An 18,646-nucleotide genomic window follows, 5' to 3' on the forward strand; every position below is an offset into this window, starting at 1 on the left:
TCACCGAATCACTCTACCAATCCATGGCCAACGCTCCAGACAGGACGCTCCCCCAGCAACAACCATCACCCCCTACATCCAATACAGCCAGACTACCCTGCACAGACATGTATGGTGCCTGGTCCACGCACACGTATTCACAGCACAGAAGCACTGGTACAAAACAAGTACAGGGGAGGAGGTTTCTTAGTACACAAGTCAGGAACAAATCCAGAATAATGGCTGCTATTAGGTTTATTATAATGTTCTAGAGGTTTGGTGAGAGGATAATCCAGTGACAGAGGCTTAAACTGGGTACACACTAGACCAGGGGTAGCCAACCTCAGTCCTCGTGAGCTACCAACAGTTCATGTTTTCCAGACCACCCAGCAGGTGCACAGGTGTATTCATTACTAACTAACACATTTGAAAAGATCCGCAGGTGGAGCTAATTATATCACTTGTGATTCTGTGAGGAGACCTGCAAAACATGCACCGTTGGTAGCTCTTGAGGACCAGGGTTGGCTACCACTGCCCTAGACTATTTGCAAAGGACATTCCGATCTCCCTTCATTCCCAGAAAAATATATAGGGGCCCATTTATCAAAGGGAATTTGAGGTAAATTCCCCGAAAACACCTATCTCTGATACCGGCTGCGATCCCTCCATTACTGCTGGCAGCCGCCTCCCCCATAGGTTTCTATGGGGGATGCGATGCTGCCAAATGTATCAATATCGGGAATGCTTCGCATTCCCGATATTAGCCTCAGCAGCTAACGCCAACTGAAGATAGCGTTAGCCGCTGTAGCCTATAGGGACTTCCCGCATGTCAGCCGGCGGAGGGATCTCCCAGATCCCTCCTCCGGCAATGGGCGCCACTCATGTGCAGTGCCCCCTGTGCAGTGCCAGCAGCAGCAGCAGTAGTACCCCTGTGCAGTGCCCCCAGCAGCAGTCCCCCTGTGCAGTGCCCCCAGCAGCAGCAGCAGTCCCCCTGTGCAGTGCCCCCAGCAGCAGCAGTCCCCCTGTGCAGTGCCCCCCATATGCCTGTCAGACCACCTATGCAGTCCAATTAAGGTATCTGCCCCCCTGATAGGTGTGAGTGACCTGGGCATTAGGCAAATAGGTGGGCCCTCTAGTGACCTGGGCCTAATGCCCAAGTCACACACCTATTTGGGGGCATATACCTTCAATTGGGCCTAATGCCCCCTATGTTGCCCGGGCCTTGTGCCCTCCTATAGACGCACAGGCCTATTGCCTGAATTTATCCCACGGGCCTAGTGCCCGACAACCCTGGTGGTCTAGGAAGGAGTAAAATACCGGTGGCCCAAGGCCGCCTACCGGTACGGTGGAAGAGGCTGCGGGGGGGAGCTTCGTTAGCTCTTTTGCTTTCCTCCCCCGCAGTCCTCTTCGGTCCTCAGCTTCAGTCTTCTGCCGCTGGCCCGTCCTGGCCAGCAGCACCGCCTCTTCCTTCTTGATCACGCCGTCTTCTGGCCTCTTGCGCGGCCGCCGGAACTGTTGCCGCGTCGCTCTTCTCTTCGTGGGGTCTTCACTCATCCCCTCCACCGATGGACTGAACGTTACCACTCAGCGGCGTCTATTCACGACACCGCGAATGGGCAAGCTATGATGCGGCGAGCTGCGTTCGGCTCGTCGCATCTGCCTCCTATTGGCTGCTGGACCGCGAGCCAAAGGCTAGCGGCCAGTGCCAAACAACCGCTGCCGCTACTTGGCTTCCGGGCAGCGAGCTCCGCTTAGCTCGCGCCCAGAGCCAAGCTTCTCTCGCCGCCACTGGTGGAAGGGACCAGGCGGTCCCTTCACCAGGTACTCGCCGCCGTGGCTTACCCGATGCTGGGAACAAACTGTCCCAGCGCCGGGCACGGACGCTGTGCAGATGCTGGGATCAGACACTTGATCCCAGCACGGCTTTCCACAGCAGCAGCCAATGAGAGTCTATCTGACTCTCATTGGCTGCTCTAACAGACGGCGTTGGGTCTGTCTCTGCAGAGGGACGCGCTGTGCTGCAGCCAGCTGTCAGGGATTGGCCACAGCACAGCGCGTCCCCGGGGACCCGGCTACTTTAAAAAAGTGGGTCCCCAGTGCCCGATAGCGGGTAAAATATGCGCTATAGCACGTATTTGCGAACACTGGTAATGTCAGAGGTACATAAAAGATATGGAAATAGGCTGCTTTATCATTTCTACTAATCCCCAAAATGGCTGCCTCTTATGAACGCACTCAGCGCGCCACGCTCATATCCGCAGAGTACTGCGCGTGGTGTATGGGGTCAGTTACAGCAAATGTAAGTACTGTCACACACAGCCGTACCTCCTCTCCCTCACAGAGCCAATACATTGGTAGGGGGACCACCGCCACTAGCACAATGCAGACGTCACCCATACCGACATACACAGAGGTTAGACACTGTACACGGGCACCAGAGCAGGGACAGAGCTAACTCATGACTGGACATGGCACATCCAATCAGCCCACTCTTAGCTAAGTGACAGGGCAGCTTCTCCCGTCTCATACACCATGACACCACCATCTACACTGCAGATCACCAATTTCCCTGATACACCTCACTCCATTTACCTGCGCCTCTATTCTCCTGGTTCTCCTCCTGCCTCTCATGACAATCTGTTAGTTTCTCTACTTCTGACTCTTGCGCGCCACCCACTTACCATGCCCAAACCAGAGCGTCACTTCCCCCACTCCATCTATCCTTCCTTTATCTGCCTCTCCCCTCCTCACACCTACCCCCGCCTTAGCATCATTCTTTAGTCCTTCCTCCCATCCATCCCCCCTCATTGTCCTACAGCCTCCACATCTGCAACATTGCCAAAAAGCACCGTTCCTCACTCAGCAAATAAGCCTGGACCATTGCTCATTATTTCCCACATTGGCAACTATAATCTCTCGGCACTGGCTTCCGCCTCGCTCACCTAAATGCCACGGTCACAATATTCCCTTTCTCCACACCAGTGCCCAGCTCCATAACTCGCTTCTCTGACTCAATTGCTTCCAGATATCTATTTAAAGGTGCTCCATAACAATGCGCCCCCTCCTCCACTTCTGTCACCATCATCAGATACTTCCCAGCTTAACCTACTCCACTCTGCCCTTGACCTTGCCTCTGTTCCCCTCTAAAAGCCTTCTCCCCCTCCCATCTCAAGTCTCCAACACAGCTCCCCACCTATTGAACTCACCCCCCTACTGACTCTCCAAATCTTTTCATGCTATAACACACACACACACACACACACACCTTACATAGCAAAAGTTTTAAAAAAATCTCCACCTCCAGTTTAATTATATGCACTCAGTTTCATGCATCAATGTAATCTGAAAATAAAGCATAAAACAAATAATTGGAGAGATAAAAAAAAACAAACCATGGGATTATGTAGTGTAACAAAATGTTATCTAAATGTTTAGCCACCGATGGGAAATGTAACTAAACACACAGGTGTCATTCCTCCTACAATGGAAACTAGATATTGTGTGTGACGTTCTTCCCAGCACCGATGCAGAAGTTATAAACGTGTATCGCTTGGTTGCTTTGCTGTCACCGTTCTATCCAGTTCTTCCCAAACCAGCTGGATGGGGTATAAATCTGCAGACTGTGTCCATTCCATGATTTGAGGCTACAGTCCTCAGGTGGGAACACACCTGAAAGATATCTGCAGAGCGAGTGATCTGCAGATATATCTTTAGAGGATGGTCGTTCATACACACTGAACGGCCATCATCTAGCCGGCAGCTGCGGGTCCCACTGGCAGTGGGGCAGGTCGAGGGCATGTCAGCCCCCCTCCGTGTGTGTGTGTGTGTGTGTGTCCGTACACACTTGCAGATGGACACATATGTCTGCAGACATATCTGTCCATCAGCTGTGCAGCACAGGCAATGCGATATGTCTGAACGACGCGGTTCACAGACATATCATCTGTACACACTGGCCGACGGCAGGCATATATATTTGCCGATAAATTGACCGCCCAATATGTTGTCCAGTGTGTGCCCAGCATTATTTTCCTCAAAAGTAGTTCTGACATACCCTGGAGGCACAGGCAGGGTTCATCCCACATGTTTTGTGTCATTATCTAGCTGTGCTTAGTATACATTGAGCTCAAATCAATACGGGAAGGAGCTCCCGGAGCTATTCAATTCAGCGCGCTGCTAAGCCCGACTAAGGATCACTTCTCGCATCCCTCCTGGGATGTGAGCAGCAATCCGACAAGAGTACGGGCCCTTAGCGCTGAGTAAACAGCATCGCGCCAGAAAGTTTAGTTGGAGAACGCCGTTATCGCGACTATGCACCCTGTTTAAGGCACGAGAACGAGCATTCTCCGACCTAACAGCGCACTGAATTGAATAGCTCCGGGTGCTCCAGGAAACGGAGGCTCTTACAGGCCACTGCTTAGTAAATAAACCCCACAAACTGAGGAACCAGCGTTTCACATGCTACTGTGCAAACACCCTGCGTGATGAACCAAATACTTCAAGTTTTCAGTAATCGCGCTGAGCTGTTGTATAAAAATGTAAGTGTTGTGTATTGGTGTATATATGAATATGTATGCGTGTGTGTGTATATACTGTATAGCGTTCCCGCTAGGCTGTTTTAGCGGGGCGCGGCGGCCTGCCCTCCTTCTGGAGGGCAAAAAGCACCCTGCCCTCACAGCCTGCGGGTGCCGTCTTCACCCGCGGGACGCAGTGTCCTGCGGGTGGAGAAATGTGCGGTGACCCGGTCACTGCCGGAGAATAGACGCCGGGCGCATGCACCCGGCATCTATTCTCCCTATCTGCAGCGCTTGGGGGCTGCCCGGCGTGTCCGTAAGTGCCGGGCACCCCCCCAAGTATGACGAACAGGGGACTCGTCTTATAGACATGCCCCCTTTTCATGGCCACGCCACCTTTTTGGGCGCGCGCACAACGTTGCCCTCTCTAGCTCCGGCGCCCTGCCTGCCGCCAGAGCTAGAGTGAACACTGCTGTATGTGTAGGTGTTAGTGTGCATGCTGTGGATGTGTTGGTATGTATATATGTGCACGTAAGTGTTAATTCGTATATGTGTTAGTGTGTGTATACTGTGTTATTGTATATGTATGTGTTTATGTGTATACACTGTACAGGTGTGTGTGTATAATATATATGCTTTTTATTTATTAGAACCCCCCAGAAAACCCTGCGTTCGTCCCTGCCGAGGCTCCGTGTGGCTGGGCGGCGATTGGATGAGGAGGAGCTGCAGGATGCGATTTGTTGGGGAGACGCTGAGGACAGCTATTGGCTGCGGCAGTGTACACAAGTCAGTGACAGCGCATCCTGCAGGACCCGCTCATTTCTAAAACCCGAGTCCCTCACTGCCTGTAGTGCGATCGCCGACTGTTTTCAATCATCAGTCAACAAGACTGACTCAGTAGCCCACTAGCGGTACTTCATAGCCCAGACAAGTCTCTATCACTGCTGCAAGCCCTGGACCCATTACTTGCAGCCTTTTTTTCTAGAACATTTTTACAGTTTTTGCAACCTTTTAGCCTCTAGCAGATTACTACTTACCTTTGTACCACTGCAGGTACATAGGAATGTAATGGCTTACATTTCAATAACACTATAAAAAATGGGGAGGTTCTAAAACTTTTGACACACAGAGAGATACCAACAGTTTATATAGAGAGGTTAATAACACTCTGGAGTAATGGTTCCCAAAGTGTATGCCGTGGCACCCAGTGGTGCCTCAGGACACTGCAGGGGTGCCTCAGGACACTGCAGGGGTGCCTCAGGACACTGCAGGGGTGCCTCAGGACACTGCAGGGGTGCCTCAGGACACTGCAGGGGTGCCTCAGGACACTGCAGGGGTGCCTCAGGACACTGCAGGGGTGCCTCAGGACACTGCAGGGGTGCCTCAGGACACTGCAGGGGTGCCTCAGGACACTGCAGGGGTGCCTCAGGACACTGCAGGGGTGCCTCAGGACACTGCAGGGGTGCCTCAGGACACTGCAGGGGTGCAGCACCAAATCCAATTTTTTTTTGTTATGGTCAATGTAATGTATATATGTGGACAAATGGACAGGTGTGCGCATCTACCACCACATAACCTCAGCAAGACAGGTAAGTACTAATTACTTCAGCATTTATTTTAATTTCTTAATAAAAAAACAACTAAAAAAAAAACTTTTGGCTAAGGGGTACCGTGAAAACAATGTTGATACTCTAGGGCACAGGTTCTCAGGACCCCAAACAATGCATGTTTTACAGGTCTCCTCACATAATTACTAGTGAAATAATTAGCTGCACCTGTGGATCTTTAAAAACGTGTCCGTGAGTAATGACTACACCTGTGCACCTGCTGGGTGACCTGGAAAACATGACCTGTGTGGGGTCCTGAGGACCCAGTTTGAGAACCACTGCTCTAGGGCACCGTGATTCAAAAACGTTTGAGAACCACTGATCTAGAGAAAGGACAGCAAGGCCTATAGAGAGAGGAAGATGAGAGTAACAGCGGAGAGACCATCACCACTGTAAGGCTGGGTACACACGTGTACAATGGCCGGGACGTTCTTTTTGATTCCTGACCCGTTCCTGCAATAACTTAAGATTGTTACTCACCTCCGACCATGTTTTGTATGAAAAAAAAAAAAACAGGTAGCATCAAAAGATCAGGTTTTATGTGCAGTTTAATTTTCATCCTATTTGATAGTTTGATATCAGAGCAAAATGAAGCGTGTACGCCCTGCGGAACGGTCTGCCTCTGCTGCCGCCCAGCGGTCTGCCTCTGCTGCCGCCCAGCGGTCTGCCTCTGCTGCCGCCCAGCGGTCTGCCTCTGCTGCCGCCCAGCGGTCTGCCTCTGCTGCCGCCCAGCGGTCTGCCTCTGCTGCCGCCCAGCGGTCTGCCTCTGCTGCCGCCCAGCGGTCTGCCTCTGCTGCCGCCCAGCGGTCTGCCTCTGCTGCCGCCCAGCGGTCTGCCTCTGCTGCCTTTCCATCCGATGTTTTACACAGATAGTGGTCGAAGTTAGCAGGTTATATTGTGTAGGTCAGTGGTTCCCAAGCTGTCCGCGGTAGCACCCTGGGGTGCCTTGGGACACTTGCAGGGGTGCCTCAGGATAGCGCTCCAGCACCAAATAAAAATATTTACGGTCAATGTAATGTACAGGAGCTCAATCCTGTCCCCACCACATAACTGCCCCTATGGATGACAGGCAGCGCAATTTTGGCTTAGGGGGCGCCGTGAACACAATGCTGACACTCTAGGGCGCCGTGATTCAAAAACAGTTTGGGAACCACTGGTGTAGGTGTAAGAGAACATATCGGCTTTGTGATCGGGACTTCTGAACATAAATTAAATCTTCAGTGCAATTGTACCAGTATGTACCTAGCTTATATGCAACAATGTATCAGGCATTGTACATAGCCATATGCTAACTTCCACCTTCTCATACATCACACAGCCCCATACACTAACACCGCCATCTGACACATACCACCCCATATGCTGAGATTATATCTTATATGGGGTTGTGTGAGGGAAAATGATATATTTTATACAGGGCTATATATAGTGCCTCCCCTCGCGCAGCCCCATATAATGTGCCTCCCCTCGCGCAGCCCCATATAATATGTGCCTCCCCTCGCGCAGCCCCATATAATATGTGCCTCCCCTCGCGCAGCCCCATATAATATGTGCCTCCCCTCGCGCAGCCCCATATAATAGATATCCCCCTCACGCAGCCCCATATAATAGATATCCCCCTCGCGCAGCCCCATATAATAGATATCCCCCTCGCGCAGCCCCATATAATAGATATCCCCCTCGCGCAGCCCCATATAATAGATATCCCCCTCACACAGCCCCATATAATAGATATCCCCCTCACAATACATAGCCCCTCACGCAGCCCCATATAATACATAGCCCCTCACGCAGCCCGCATATAATAAATAACCCCTCACACAGCCCCATATAATATATAGCCCATAGTGACGATAACGCGGATAAGAGGACCCACAGTCGCTTCCTCCCCGTACCTGGCTCAGGAAGTGGGATCCCCGGGAAGCCGCACTCGGCCTCTCGCACTGTCCGTCTCCTACCACGGACTGAGCCCGCCAGCTGCATCTCTCTCACTACAGTCTGCAACCGTCTCCCTGACCACGCCCTCTGACAGAACTGCGCCTGCTCATTGGCCATTGCCAATCCGCGCCTTGTCTTTGCCAACACTTCTCTGGCAGCTGCTATTGGTCCCCGCCACACTAATTTCCTGAGCCACGCCCTTTTCGACTTGCGCGAGTGACGTTACCGACGCCATTAGGTGATTGGCGTGTGGGTGTCGGAGGAGTCCGCTCAATATTGTGTCGCCTGTATTGGGGGCCGCCATTTTTTGGGCTGCACCAGCCATCAGTCTATCCATTGCTAGAGACAGGAGGGCACCGCCCAGTGACCTAACATAACCCCATCAGCCTGGGCTAGTGCCCCTAACCCTGTCCCCAACTCCCTGCATTAGCTACTACCCCCAGTCACATCTGCCTGACCCCAGACTCAGCCAGTAATTGCCCCACACTGGTCACTGGGTTCTGCCTCATGGGGGCATATTCAATTTCTAGCGAAAAGTCCATTGCCGGACTTTTCGCCGTCATCGGAGGTTTTGGCTGCGATAAAGTATTGCGCTCGTCCCCGCGATTCCCCATCTTCAATTTCAAATCGGCTAAAACGGGACCCGGCGAAAAGGAAATCAGCGAAAAGTCCTGTTATTTTTGGGGAAATCAGCCTGACACCCCCCAAAAGATGCTCTGACATGGGGGTTAACTATGGGCACCCCCGTATAGCCCTGCTAAAGGTATTTGGGGTCTTTAAATGGTCTCAATAGGTGCTATTTAGCGTCTTTGGTAAAGTGGTGAAGAATTGCATTTAGCATCTTTTTTTTTAAAGGTGAGTATTCCCATCAAATTTGGGGTACATGAAAATGGGTACTAGCATATATTAAACTTGCTAACGTGAAGATTTCAAAATAGTGAAAAATCCACCTGCCCCAAGCAGCTGCAATAAAAAAAACACCTGGGGAATACCTGGGGACCCCCTAGAGTCTATTTCGCTAGTTTAAAAGTTTGTCCCCAAACTTTCTTATTCGCCCCCAAAATGAAAGTACCTTTTTTGGGGTGTCCTGTGGTACTTTTTTTACAAATTTTTTGACACAGATAACCTTTGGGGGACTGTCCAAGGGGTGCAGGGTGTTTTTGGGAAGTCTGCACCCCAAAACCGAAATTCTGCCCTTTTTTTTCACCACCTTTTCATAGGTGATACGGGGATAAGTCAAACCTGCAAAAATGACATCATCGGCAACTTTTCGCAGCCTAATTGAATATGGCCCAAAGTCTTTGTCCCAACCTGGGAGCCGGAGAAAAGGAGGGAGGCACACTTCTGGTGAGAGAGGACCTTTGGAGAGGAGCGATGGAGTTTGACTGCAATAGACAAAGAGAGAGCCCAATACTGCGAGTGAGGACATAGTTGGTGAGGGCAGAGACGCCATGCAAGGGGGAAGAATGGACCAGCTGGCAGAGCGGAGGAAGCTCAAGCCACATTCTAGCTGTTCAGCAGCCTGAGGGTGACAGAGTATTGCCACTTGTAATGCCAAGGTGTTAATAGCACCTGTAACCTGTTTAGACCACTTAGATGCCAGCCTGCGGGCAGCGAAGAACCCTTTGAAGACAAGCACAACCCTCCAGAGACAAGACAATCTCAGCCTCCCAGAGACATGCTGCTGCCAAGAGTAAATAAAGACAAAGGTATGTAGCGCTATATAGAGTCCTCTTTATATAGGAACAAATATTCCTTATCAATAAATGTTACAGCTGCTGCGGTAAAAAGAGCCAGGTAGTGTCCTGGTGTAATACAACGGTATATGTCACAGAATAAGGCAGCGCTTGTAGCATAAGAAAATTTTTATTAAATATATTGAATATAAATCTTTATAAAAGACTGAATGAGCAATAATCACAATAAAATGTATATATATAAATACAAATAAGACAAGATAATTCAAAACCAATTTAAAATAATAAATACCTAGAAAAATTCATAACAAAATTAGGTAGGTAACTGGAGGGTATATAAATATATACCAGAACACATATAAACTGGTTGTAATCCAGAAGTATTCCAGTGTGTTATAACGTTTCCTGTGTTATCCACCAATCAATAAGACTAATTGTTGTAAAGTCAAAAAAATGAAATATGCTTCAAAGAGTCTTATGTAATACATTAACAAGCATCAGCGCCGTAAAAATCCCCTGTGTAGTACGGGCTGAGCAGTCCCATATGTATATACTGTGGTATGACAGTACCTTAATTCCTTTGGTATTTTACGGGGAAATTGCAGTAGGAATCCTGTGTAATCGTATAGGTGAATGGATGGGTCTCTGTTGGTTTGAGACAAACCCCGTAGGTAAGCTCTGTGTCCCCGTGGAGAGGTAATGCTCACTCCAACCAGATGAATACGTCCTAGGGGCACACAGGCAAGCGACAGGTGCACGGCGGTTATCGGCAGCTGCAGTCTGCGGATAATGAACGCCCTGATGGAAGGTAATAGCGACTCTCCTAGATCCAGACCGCCGATCTCCTGTAGGTGAAGTTAGGCGATATCGGGCGCCGTGATGGGGCTGCCCGACTGACACGAGCCACTGAACAAATATAGCACAGGATTCCAAGGTGGAACACAGTAGATGCAGTTAATTCCTTTGTAAGAGTGACCTCCAGTAAGGAATGGCTAACGCATTTCCCGGTAAAACACAGCTTCGTCATACCACAGTATATACATATGGGACTGCTCAGCCCGTACTACACAGGGGATTTTTACGGCGCTGATGCTTGTTAATGTATTACATAAGACTCTTTGAAGCATATTTCATTTTTTTGACTTTACAACAATTAGTCTTATTGATTGGTGGATAACACAGGAAACGTTATAGCACACTGGAATACTTCTGGATTACAACCAGTTTATATATGATCTGGTATATATTTATATACCCTCCAGTTACCTACCTAATTTTGTTATGAATTTTTCTAGGTATTTATTATTTTAAATTGGTTTTGAATTATCTTGTATTTTTTTGTATTTATATATATACATTTTATTGTGATTATTGCTCATTCAGTCTTTTATAAAGATTTATATTCAATATATTTAATAAAAATTTTCTTATGCTACAAGCGCTGCCTTATTCTGTGACATATACATGCTGCTGCCAGCCTGGTAACACAAGCTGGAGAAGGCCAGCAGGCCTGAGACTTTTGGAGCCACAAACCATCCCAAGTGTTCCAGTGATTGCAGGAAGAGAGGAGAAGCTTCACCTGTGCCAAGTCCTGCTCTGGGTGAGATAAAACCATTTTGTTCCCATTATTACAAGTTACCAGTTTTGCAGCCTTTGAGAATAGTGTTTAACAGCCCTGCAAAGCCTCGACCCCAACTTGTGCACACAAAAACCCAAATGCAACCCGGGTTGCCAACGTACAAGCCTCCCAGGAAGGGCTGCTTCTTCAGAGTGTTTGATACATTATAGTTATGTCGATTTTAGAAAGTGCTAGTTAGATAGGGGTTGGGTATGAAATACCGGCGGCTGACCCTAACCTCCCCCTGGTGGTGCCTAACCCTGACCCTCCTTTCCCGCAACCTAAATCTAACCCTCCCTGGGGGTGCCTAACCCCCCCGGTGGCGCCTAACCCTCCCTCCCCATAGCCTAACCCTCCCCGGGGGGTGACTAACTCTAATCTCCCCCCGAGGGTTCCTAATCAAAAGCGGCTAAGACCTAACGAGCCCCGCTTACCTTCGTTTGGGATGCTGGCTGTCGGGATTTCGTCGTCGGGATAAAGATAGGCATCGGGATAACACACAGTACCACAAAGAATAAGCCCGCCCTGGGTCCCTTAACCCATCAAGCTGTGCCTGCACACATTTAACAGTTTCCCTAATGAAAAACGGTCACTCCTCTGTGCCTGAGACCACCCAGGTTAAAATTAGGGATGTGCAGGCTCGGATAGGTTCGAGTTTGCACGTGGAGTTCGGATTTTTCCCTCCAAAAAAACGGAACTCAGAACGAGGCAAAACGTCATCTTACATGGACGAACATCATCATTCCTGGACAAAAGACAAGGAATGATGATGTTCGTCCATGTAAGATGATGTTTTGCCTCGTTCTGAGTTCCGTTTTTTTGGAGGGAAAAATCCGAACTCCACGTGCAAACTCGAACCTATCCGAGCCTGCACATCCCTAGTTAAAATGTGGGCTCTCACGAGCAGGGCCCTCTTCCCTCATGTACTTTATCATTCCTCACTTATACTATCATCTCTTTCTCACTACGGTATCAAACCTTTGAGTTCTGTGCCCCGCTGCTTATTTGGGTATTATGACAGCTGATGCAGCAATGTTTATATACCATGTCCATGTTCTCCAATGTCCTGTGCTGTAAGTCTTTTTTTGTTTGTGTGTGTTCTTATACTGATCCCCTTTATGTACTTTGTAAGTCACTGTGAAGCCCTTGTGGTGTTATATAAATAAGGGATAATAATAATAAGTAGGGATGAGCGGCTCGGATTCTGTGGAACCGCTCCGAGCGATGGAATCCGAGTCCACCCGCTCGGGTGTTCACTTATACACACACATGGCTATCGCCCAACGAGTCCCGGTGCTTAGACACAAAGAGGACTATTGCTCAAGGAGTCACTGCTAGCTTACGAGGTAGAAACCCTTACATTGCTCCGTGCCACCAGGCATACTTACCACATACAATAATATGTAAGATGACCAAACGCCTGCTACCTTTGTGATAATTCCTGTTACCGTGTGTTAGTGGGCAGAACGAAGCGTCTGATGCCAGGAGAGAATAAGAAACGCGTTTCGCTCTGCAATCAGAAAGACGCGGTACAAGAGCATAACAAACCAAATAGCTTTTATTGTAGATTCATGTTCAGCAACATTTTATTGTTAGGGTTTAATGGATCTAATGTAATTTGCGCTCGTTTGAAAATAATCTTATGAGTAAATTTGCAAATAAATCAAAATATATAAATACACGCAGCAGTTTTATTACTTTCCTCCCTCGCTCTGTCACTCTCCCTTTTATCTCCCTCTCTCCATAATTACTGTCCCTCTCTCTCTCTACATTTCTGTCCCTCTCTAGCCACGCTCTCCTCCTCACCCCGGGGGTCTGTATGTATGAAATGTCGACATGTTGGCAATCGGTCATGTGGCTGTTCCGGCGGTTGCAGAGGGAAGTACCCTGAGCCATAGCTCGTGGCTGTGTCTAATATTCCAGCGCTGGCGGCTTTAGTCACAGGTTGTGGCGGTGAGTATGTCCCTAAGCCTTCAACTAATGTCGGCATTTTGCAAAATGTCAGGATTTCACTTATGGATATTTACAATGTTGATATTGTGAACATGTCGACCTTTTGCAAATGTCGACGTGTTAGCTGTTGAAATTCCCACAATGTCGACACCATAACTGTCGTCATTATACTGCCCATGAACATGCTGACCTCATCTCCTCCGCACACCTCCATCCTTCCTCTCCCTTCCCCATCGCTCTCTCTATGACCATATTGTGTGTACAAATCATTCACCTGATCTCTGGATTTATATTCGGAGGATCTTTGTGGCGAGGTCACTTCCAGGCAGATTGGAATAAATAATGTGGGAGACATATTCCTCTTGTTAATATTAGCCACGCCATAAGCAATGTCTTGTTGTCCCAGAGAGTGAGCTCAGGTTGTGTAAATAAGAGAGAGTTTTGGCAAATGTATAAATGTCATCAATATAATATTGTAGCTAGAAATGCAGATCGGGACACAGGGGAGGAATGCACAGAGGGACACAGGGGAGGACTGCACAGAGGGACACAGGGGAGGAATGCACAGAGGGACACAGGGGAGGACTGCACAGAGGGACACAGGGGAGGACTGCAGAGAGGGACACAGGGGAGGACTGCAGAGAGGGACACAGGGGAGGACTGCACAGAGGGACACAGGGGAGGACTGCACAGAGGGACACAGGGGAGGACTGCACAGAGGGACCCAGGGGAGGAATGCACAGAGGGACACAGGGGAGGACTGCACAGAGGGACACAGGGGAGGACTGCAGAGAGGGACACAGGGGAGGACTGCAGAGAGGGACACAGGGGAGGACTGCACAGAGGGACACAGGGGAGGACTGCACAGAGGGACACAGGGGAGGACTGCACAGAGGGACCCAGGGGAGGAATGCACAGAGGGACACAGGGGAGGACTGCACAGAGGGGCACAGGGGAGGACTGCAGAGAGGGTCACAGGGGAGGACTGCACAGAGGGACACGGGAGGACTGCAGATCGGGACACAGGGGAGGAATGCACAGAGGGACACAGGGGAGGACTGCACAGAGGGACACACGGGAGGACTGCAGAGAGGGACACAGGGGAGGACTGCAGAGAGGGACACAGGGGAGGACTGCAGAGAGGGACACAGGGGAGGACTGCACAGAGGGTCACAGGGGAGGATTGTACAGAGGGTCACAGGGGAGGACTGCACAGAGGGACACAGGGGAGGACTGCAGAGAGGGTCACAGGGGAGGACTGCAGAGAGGGTCACAGGCGAGGATTGTACAGAGGGTCACAGGGGAGGACTGCACAGAGGGGCACAGGGGAGGACTGCACAGAGGGGCACAGGGGAGGATTGTACAGAGGGGCACAGGGGAGGACTGCAGAGAGGGACACAGGGGAGGACTGCAGAGAGGGTCACAGGGGAGGACTGCACAGAGGGTCACGGGAGGATTGTACAGAGGGGCACAGGGGAGGAGTGCACAGAGGGACACAGGGGAGGACTGCAGAGAGGGTCACAGGGGAGGACTGCAGAGAGGGTCACAGGGGAGGAATGCACAGAGGGTCACAGGGGAGGACTGCAGAGAGGGTCACAGGGGAGGACTGCACAGAGGGACACAGGGGAGGACTGCACAGAGGGACACAGGGGAGGACTGCAGAGAGGGACACAGGGGAGGACTGCACAGAGGGTCACAGGGGAGGATTGTACAGAGGGTCACAGGGGAGGACTGCACAGAGGGACACAGGGGAGGACTGCAGAGAGGGTCACAGGGGAGGACTGCAGAGAGGGTCACAGGGGAGGATTATACAGAGGGACACAGGGGAGGACTGCACAGAGGGACACGGGAGGATTACAGAGAGAGACACAGGGGAGGACTGCACAGAGGGACATGGGAGGATTGCAGAGAGGGTCACAGGGGAGGACTGCACAGAGGGTCACAGGGGAGGAATGCAGATCGGGACACGGGAGGAATGCAGATCGGGACACAGGGGAGGAATGCAGATCGGGACACGGGAGGAATGCAGATCGGGACACAGGGGAGGAATGCAGATCGGGACACAGGGGAGGAATGCAGATCGGGACACAGGGGAGGATTGCAGAGAGGGTCACAGGGGAGGACTGCAGAGAGGGACACAGGGGAGGAATGCAGATCGGGACACGTGAGGAATGCACAGAGGGTCACAGGGGAGGACTGCAGAGAGGGTCACAGGGGAGGAATGCAGATCGGGACATGGGAGGACTGCACAGAGGGACACAGGGGAGGACTGCACAGAGGGACACAGGGGAGGACTGCAGAGAGGGTCACAGGGGAGGACTGCAGAGAGGGTCACAGGGGAGGACTGCAGATCGGGACACGTGAGGAATGCACAGAGGGTCACAGGGGAGGACTGCAGAGAGGGTCACAGGGGAGGAATGCAGATCGGGACATGGGAGGACTGCACAGAGGGACACAGGGGAGGACTGCACAGAGGGACACAGGGGAGGAATGCACAGAGGGTCACAGGGGAGGACTGCACAGAGGGACACAGGGGAGGACTGCAGAGAGGGTCACAGGGGAGGAATGCACAGAGGGTCACAGGGGAGGACTGCAGAGAGGGACACAGGGGAGGACTGCACAGAGGGTCACAGGGGAGGATTGCACAGAGGGTCACAGGGGAGGACTGCACAGAGGGTCACGGGAGGACTGCACAGAGGGACACAGGGGAGGACTGCAGAGAGGGTCACAGGGGAGGACTGCAGAGAGGGTCACAGGGGAGGATTACACAGAGGGACACAGGGGAGGACTGCACAGAGGGACACAGGGGAGGATTACAGAGAGAGACACAGGGGAGGACTGCACAGAGGGACACGGGAGGACTGCACAGAGGGTCACAGGGGAGGACTGCAGAGAGGGTCACAGGGGAGGAATGCAGATCGGGACACGGGAGGAATGCACAGAGGGTCACAGGGGAGGAATGCACAGAGGGTCACAGGGGAGGATTGCAGAGAGGGTCACAGGGGAGGAATGCACAGAGGGTCACAGGGGAGGACTTCACAGAGGGTCACAGGGGAGGACTGCACAGAGGATCACAGGGGAGGACTGCAGATCGGGATACAGGGGAGGATTGCAGAGAGGGACACAGGGGAGGACTGCAGATCGGGACACAGGGGAGGATTGCAGAGAGGGCCACAGGGGAGGACTGCACAGAGGGGCACAGGGGAGGAATGCAGAGAGGGGCACGGGGGAGGAATGCAGATCGGGACACATTTGGTTGCCAGCTGTGACTGTAGGGATCTGGGTCGTAGACCGGAGGGATCATTTGGTCTCGGCCTCCTGCAGGCGCCGGGTCAGGTCGTCTATCCGGACGTTCTTCAGGTGAAGCAGATGCTCCATACGCTTCATCTTTGCCTGTAAAATCTGACATGCTGATAATTAGTCCGTCATCCTGTGATTATACATTAACCTCATTCTTTATGCACAGAGCACCCCTGTGACCAGCGTCATGGGAGAAGTGGGGTCTCCATGACTGAATCTGGTGATTACCCATCCCGGAACTCCCATATTAGCCCACCAATTCCTGTGTACTATCATAGAGGAGATCTGTGATGTATATATACACCCAGCGCTGCCATCAGACATTGTGGGGCCCAGTACAGATGAGGCAGACAATGCCCACAATTACTTGCCCGTTGGACGCAGAGTTCTATCAAGGCCTGGCACCTAGAGCCAGCACATGCTTTTATATATATATATATATATATATATACTTATATTTATATTAAAATCGATAAAAATTAATGGATGTTGCGTTTCTGGGGCTCACAAATTTCCTAAAGTATTAGTATACGTGTGATTCAGCCCCAGAAACACAACATCGATGTTGATCGATTTTTATTGAATAACAATCGACCTTTAGTAAATATACCCCAAACTATTTAAAGCTACTTGTAATTGTCAGTATGAACCATTGCAGCTGAGCGGATCTATGTCGTGTGTGGATGCACACTACATAAACCTACTTATCTGCAATGGTTGTATCATGACAATTACAAGAAGCTTCATATATTAGTTAGAATTGCCAGGCTTCCTACGCAGGAGCAAATAGCTCCTAGAGTCCATGAGTTAGGTGCCTGACTGCAATGTGTAAAGTTGTGGGTTCAAGTACCGGGAATCTCATTGCTTTCAATAAAGGAGGATGTAACTGCAGGTGCACATATCGTCCAGTACACGCGGGAGTACGCCTGGCTGCCCGCATCCCGCAAGACGTCAGGCGTGACAGGGGGGCCCACAGCCACTGAGCCCTGGCCCGGCTGTACCCCCCTGATGGTGCCATTGCCTGCACTCTCCAAGAAAAGGTGTGAACGGTGTATTCATGTTTGTTACATGTAGGTGCCTCTGCTGTTCTGAGTAAGGCTGTGGTTACACGGGCCACGTGTGACCGCTGGTGAGTGATGCCAGGGGGTACTGTCTGTGGGGTATACAGTCCCCTGGGCTAGCTGCAGTTAAGCACAGGAAAGGGCTAAGGTCACCTGTAATGTGGAAATGACTGAACCTTCTCCTGGCCGAGAACAAATTCTTGGTATATATTATATAATTAAGAACATTATTCACCTCAGTAACTGGTGATTCCGATCAGCTGAATATTGTGCAACGCTGCCCCTACGGGCCGGCCCCCTGTATTACACTGTCTTACCACTGGCTTTGCAACACGTGTAGTCAGGCCCATAGGGAGCCATTGGTTAGATTATATTTGGGCCTATTCATTTGCGGCAATAAGGCAATTTATGTATAACATATTGTTGGGCCAGCTGAGTATGAAATAGGTATAAATATGAAAAAAATCCATACCCTGCCCCCGATGATGTCACACAAACACTTTGCTGATTGGCCAGGCCCCAGGATATTATAAGGGGGGCTCAGGGGAAGGTGTAAAGGGTTTATGGGGAAATAATGGGGCCAATTCAATTCTGCGGGAGTTTGGATGCGCAAATTGGCACCTTAAAAAAAGTTCACAATGCGACTAAATACCACGAAACACGATCTCGCGACTCTTTGTTACCAGCAATTCACGTGGCTTTTGGCGATGTCGCACGTTAAATCTATAGTGTGCGACCTGGGAGAAGTGCATGGAAGAGTGCGATAATCACCCTGTACCCCCAGCAATGGCAGAACAGCATTAGGCTGACAGGGGCTACAAGCAAAGTATTCAGCGTATTTAGCAGGTGTCAATGGTTACATTTTCTCTATGTATAAATGGTAGAATAGTTATAGCCATCAGTCAGCACATGGAAGTCTGTCCGGTATAGTAAGGGTACGGAAAATGTCTCTAAAGTGCTTTTTCAGATTTTATACAAG

General features: G+C 50.5%; 2 protein-coding genes across 3 annotated transcripts in view; both read right to left on the reverse strand.

Moving 5' to 3' along the window:
- The window catches only part of ADISSP (adipose secreted signaling protein), a 69,622-nt gene extending 61,460 nt beyond the window's left edge, over positions 1 to 8,162 (reverse strand). Inside the window, exon 1 of one of the 2 annotated variants that reach the window (XM_088458854.1) lies at positions 7,996 to 8,162. In XM_088458854.1, the coding sequence (XP_088314980.1) occupies positions 7,996 to 8,155 (160 nt within the window). In that variant the 5' untranslated portion in view covers positions 8,156 to 8,162. The remainder of the gene's footprint in view (positions 1 to 7,995) is intronic. The other variant, XM_088458855.1, reaches the window with a different exon arrangement.
- A 4,772-nt stretch (positions 8,163 to 12,934) lies between these two features.
- SPEF1 (sperm flagellar and cilia associated 1) overlaps positions 12,935 to 18,646 on the reverse strand; it is a 48,652-nt gene continuing 42,940 nt past the window's right edge. The window contains exon 7 of the mRNA XM_088458861.1: positions 12,935 to 16,708. Within this exon, the coding sequence (XP_088314987.1) occupies positions 16,607 to 16,708 (102 nt within the window). The 3' untranslated portion in view covers positions 12,935 to 16,606. The remainder of the gene's footprint in view (positions 16,709 to 18,646) is intronic.

This window comes from Taudactylus pleione, unplaced genomic scaffold (assembly GCF_031769625.1).
Source record: "Taudactylus pleione unplaced genomic scaffold, aTauple2 ptg000861l, whole genome shotgun sequence".
Taxonomy (NCBI): Eukaryota; Metazoa; Chordata; class Amphibia; order Anura; family Myobatrachidae; genus Taudactylus; species Taudactylus pleione.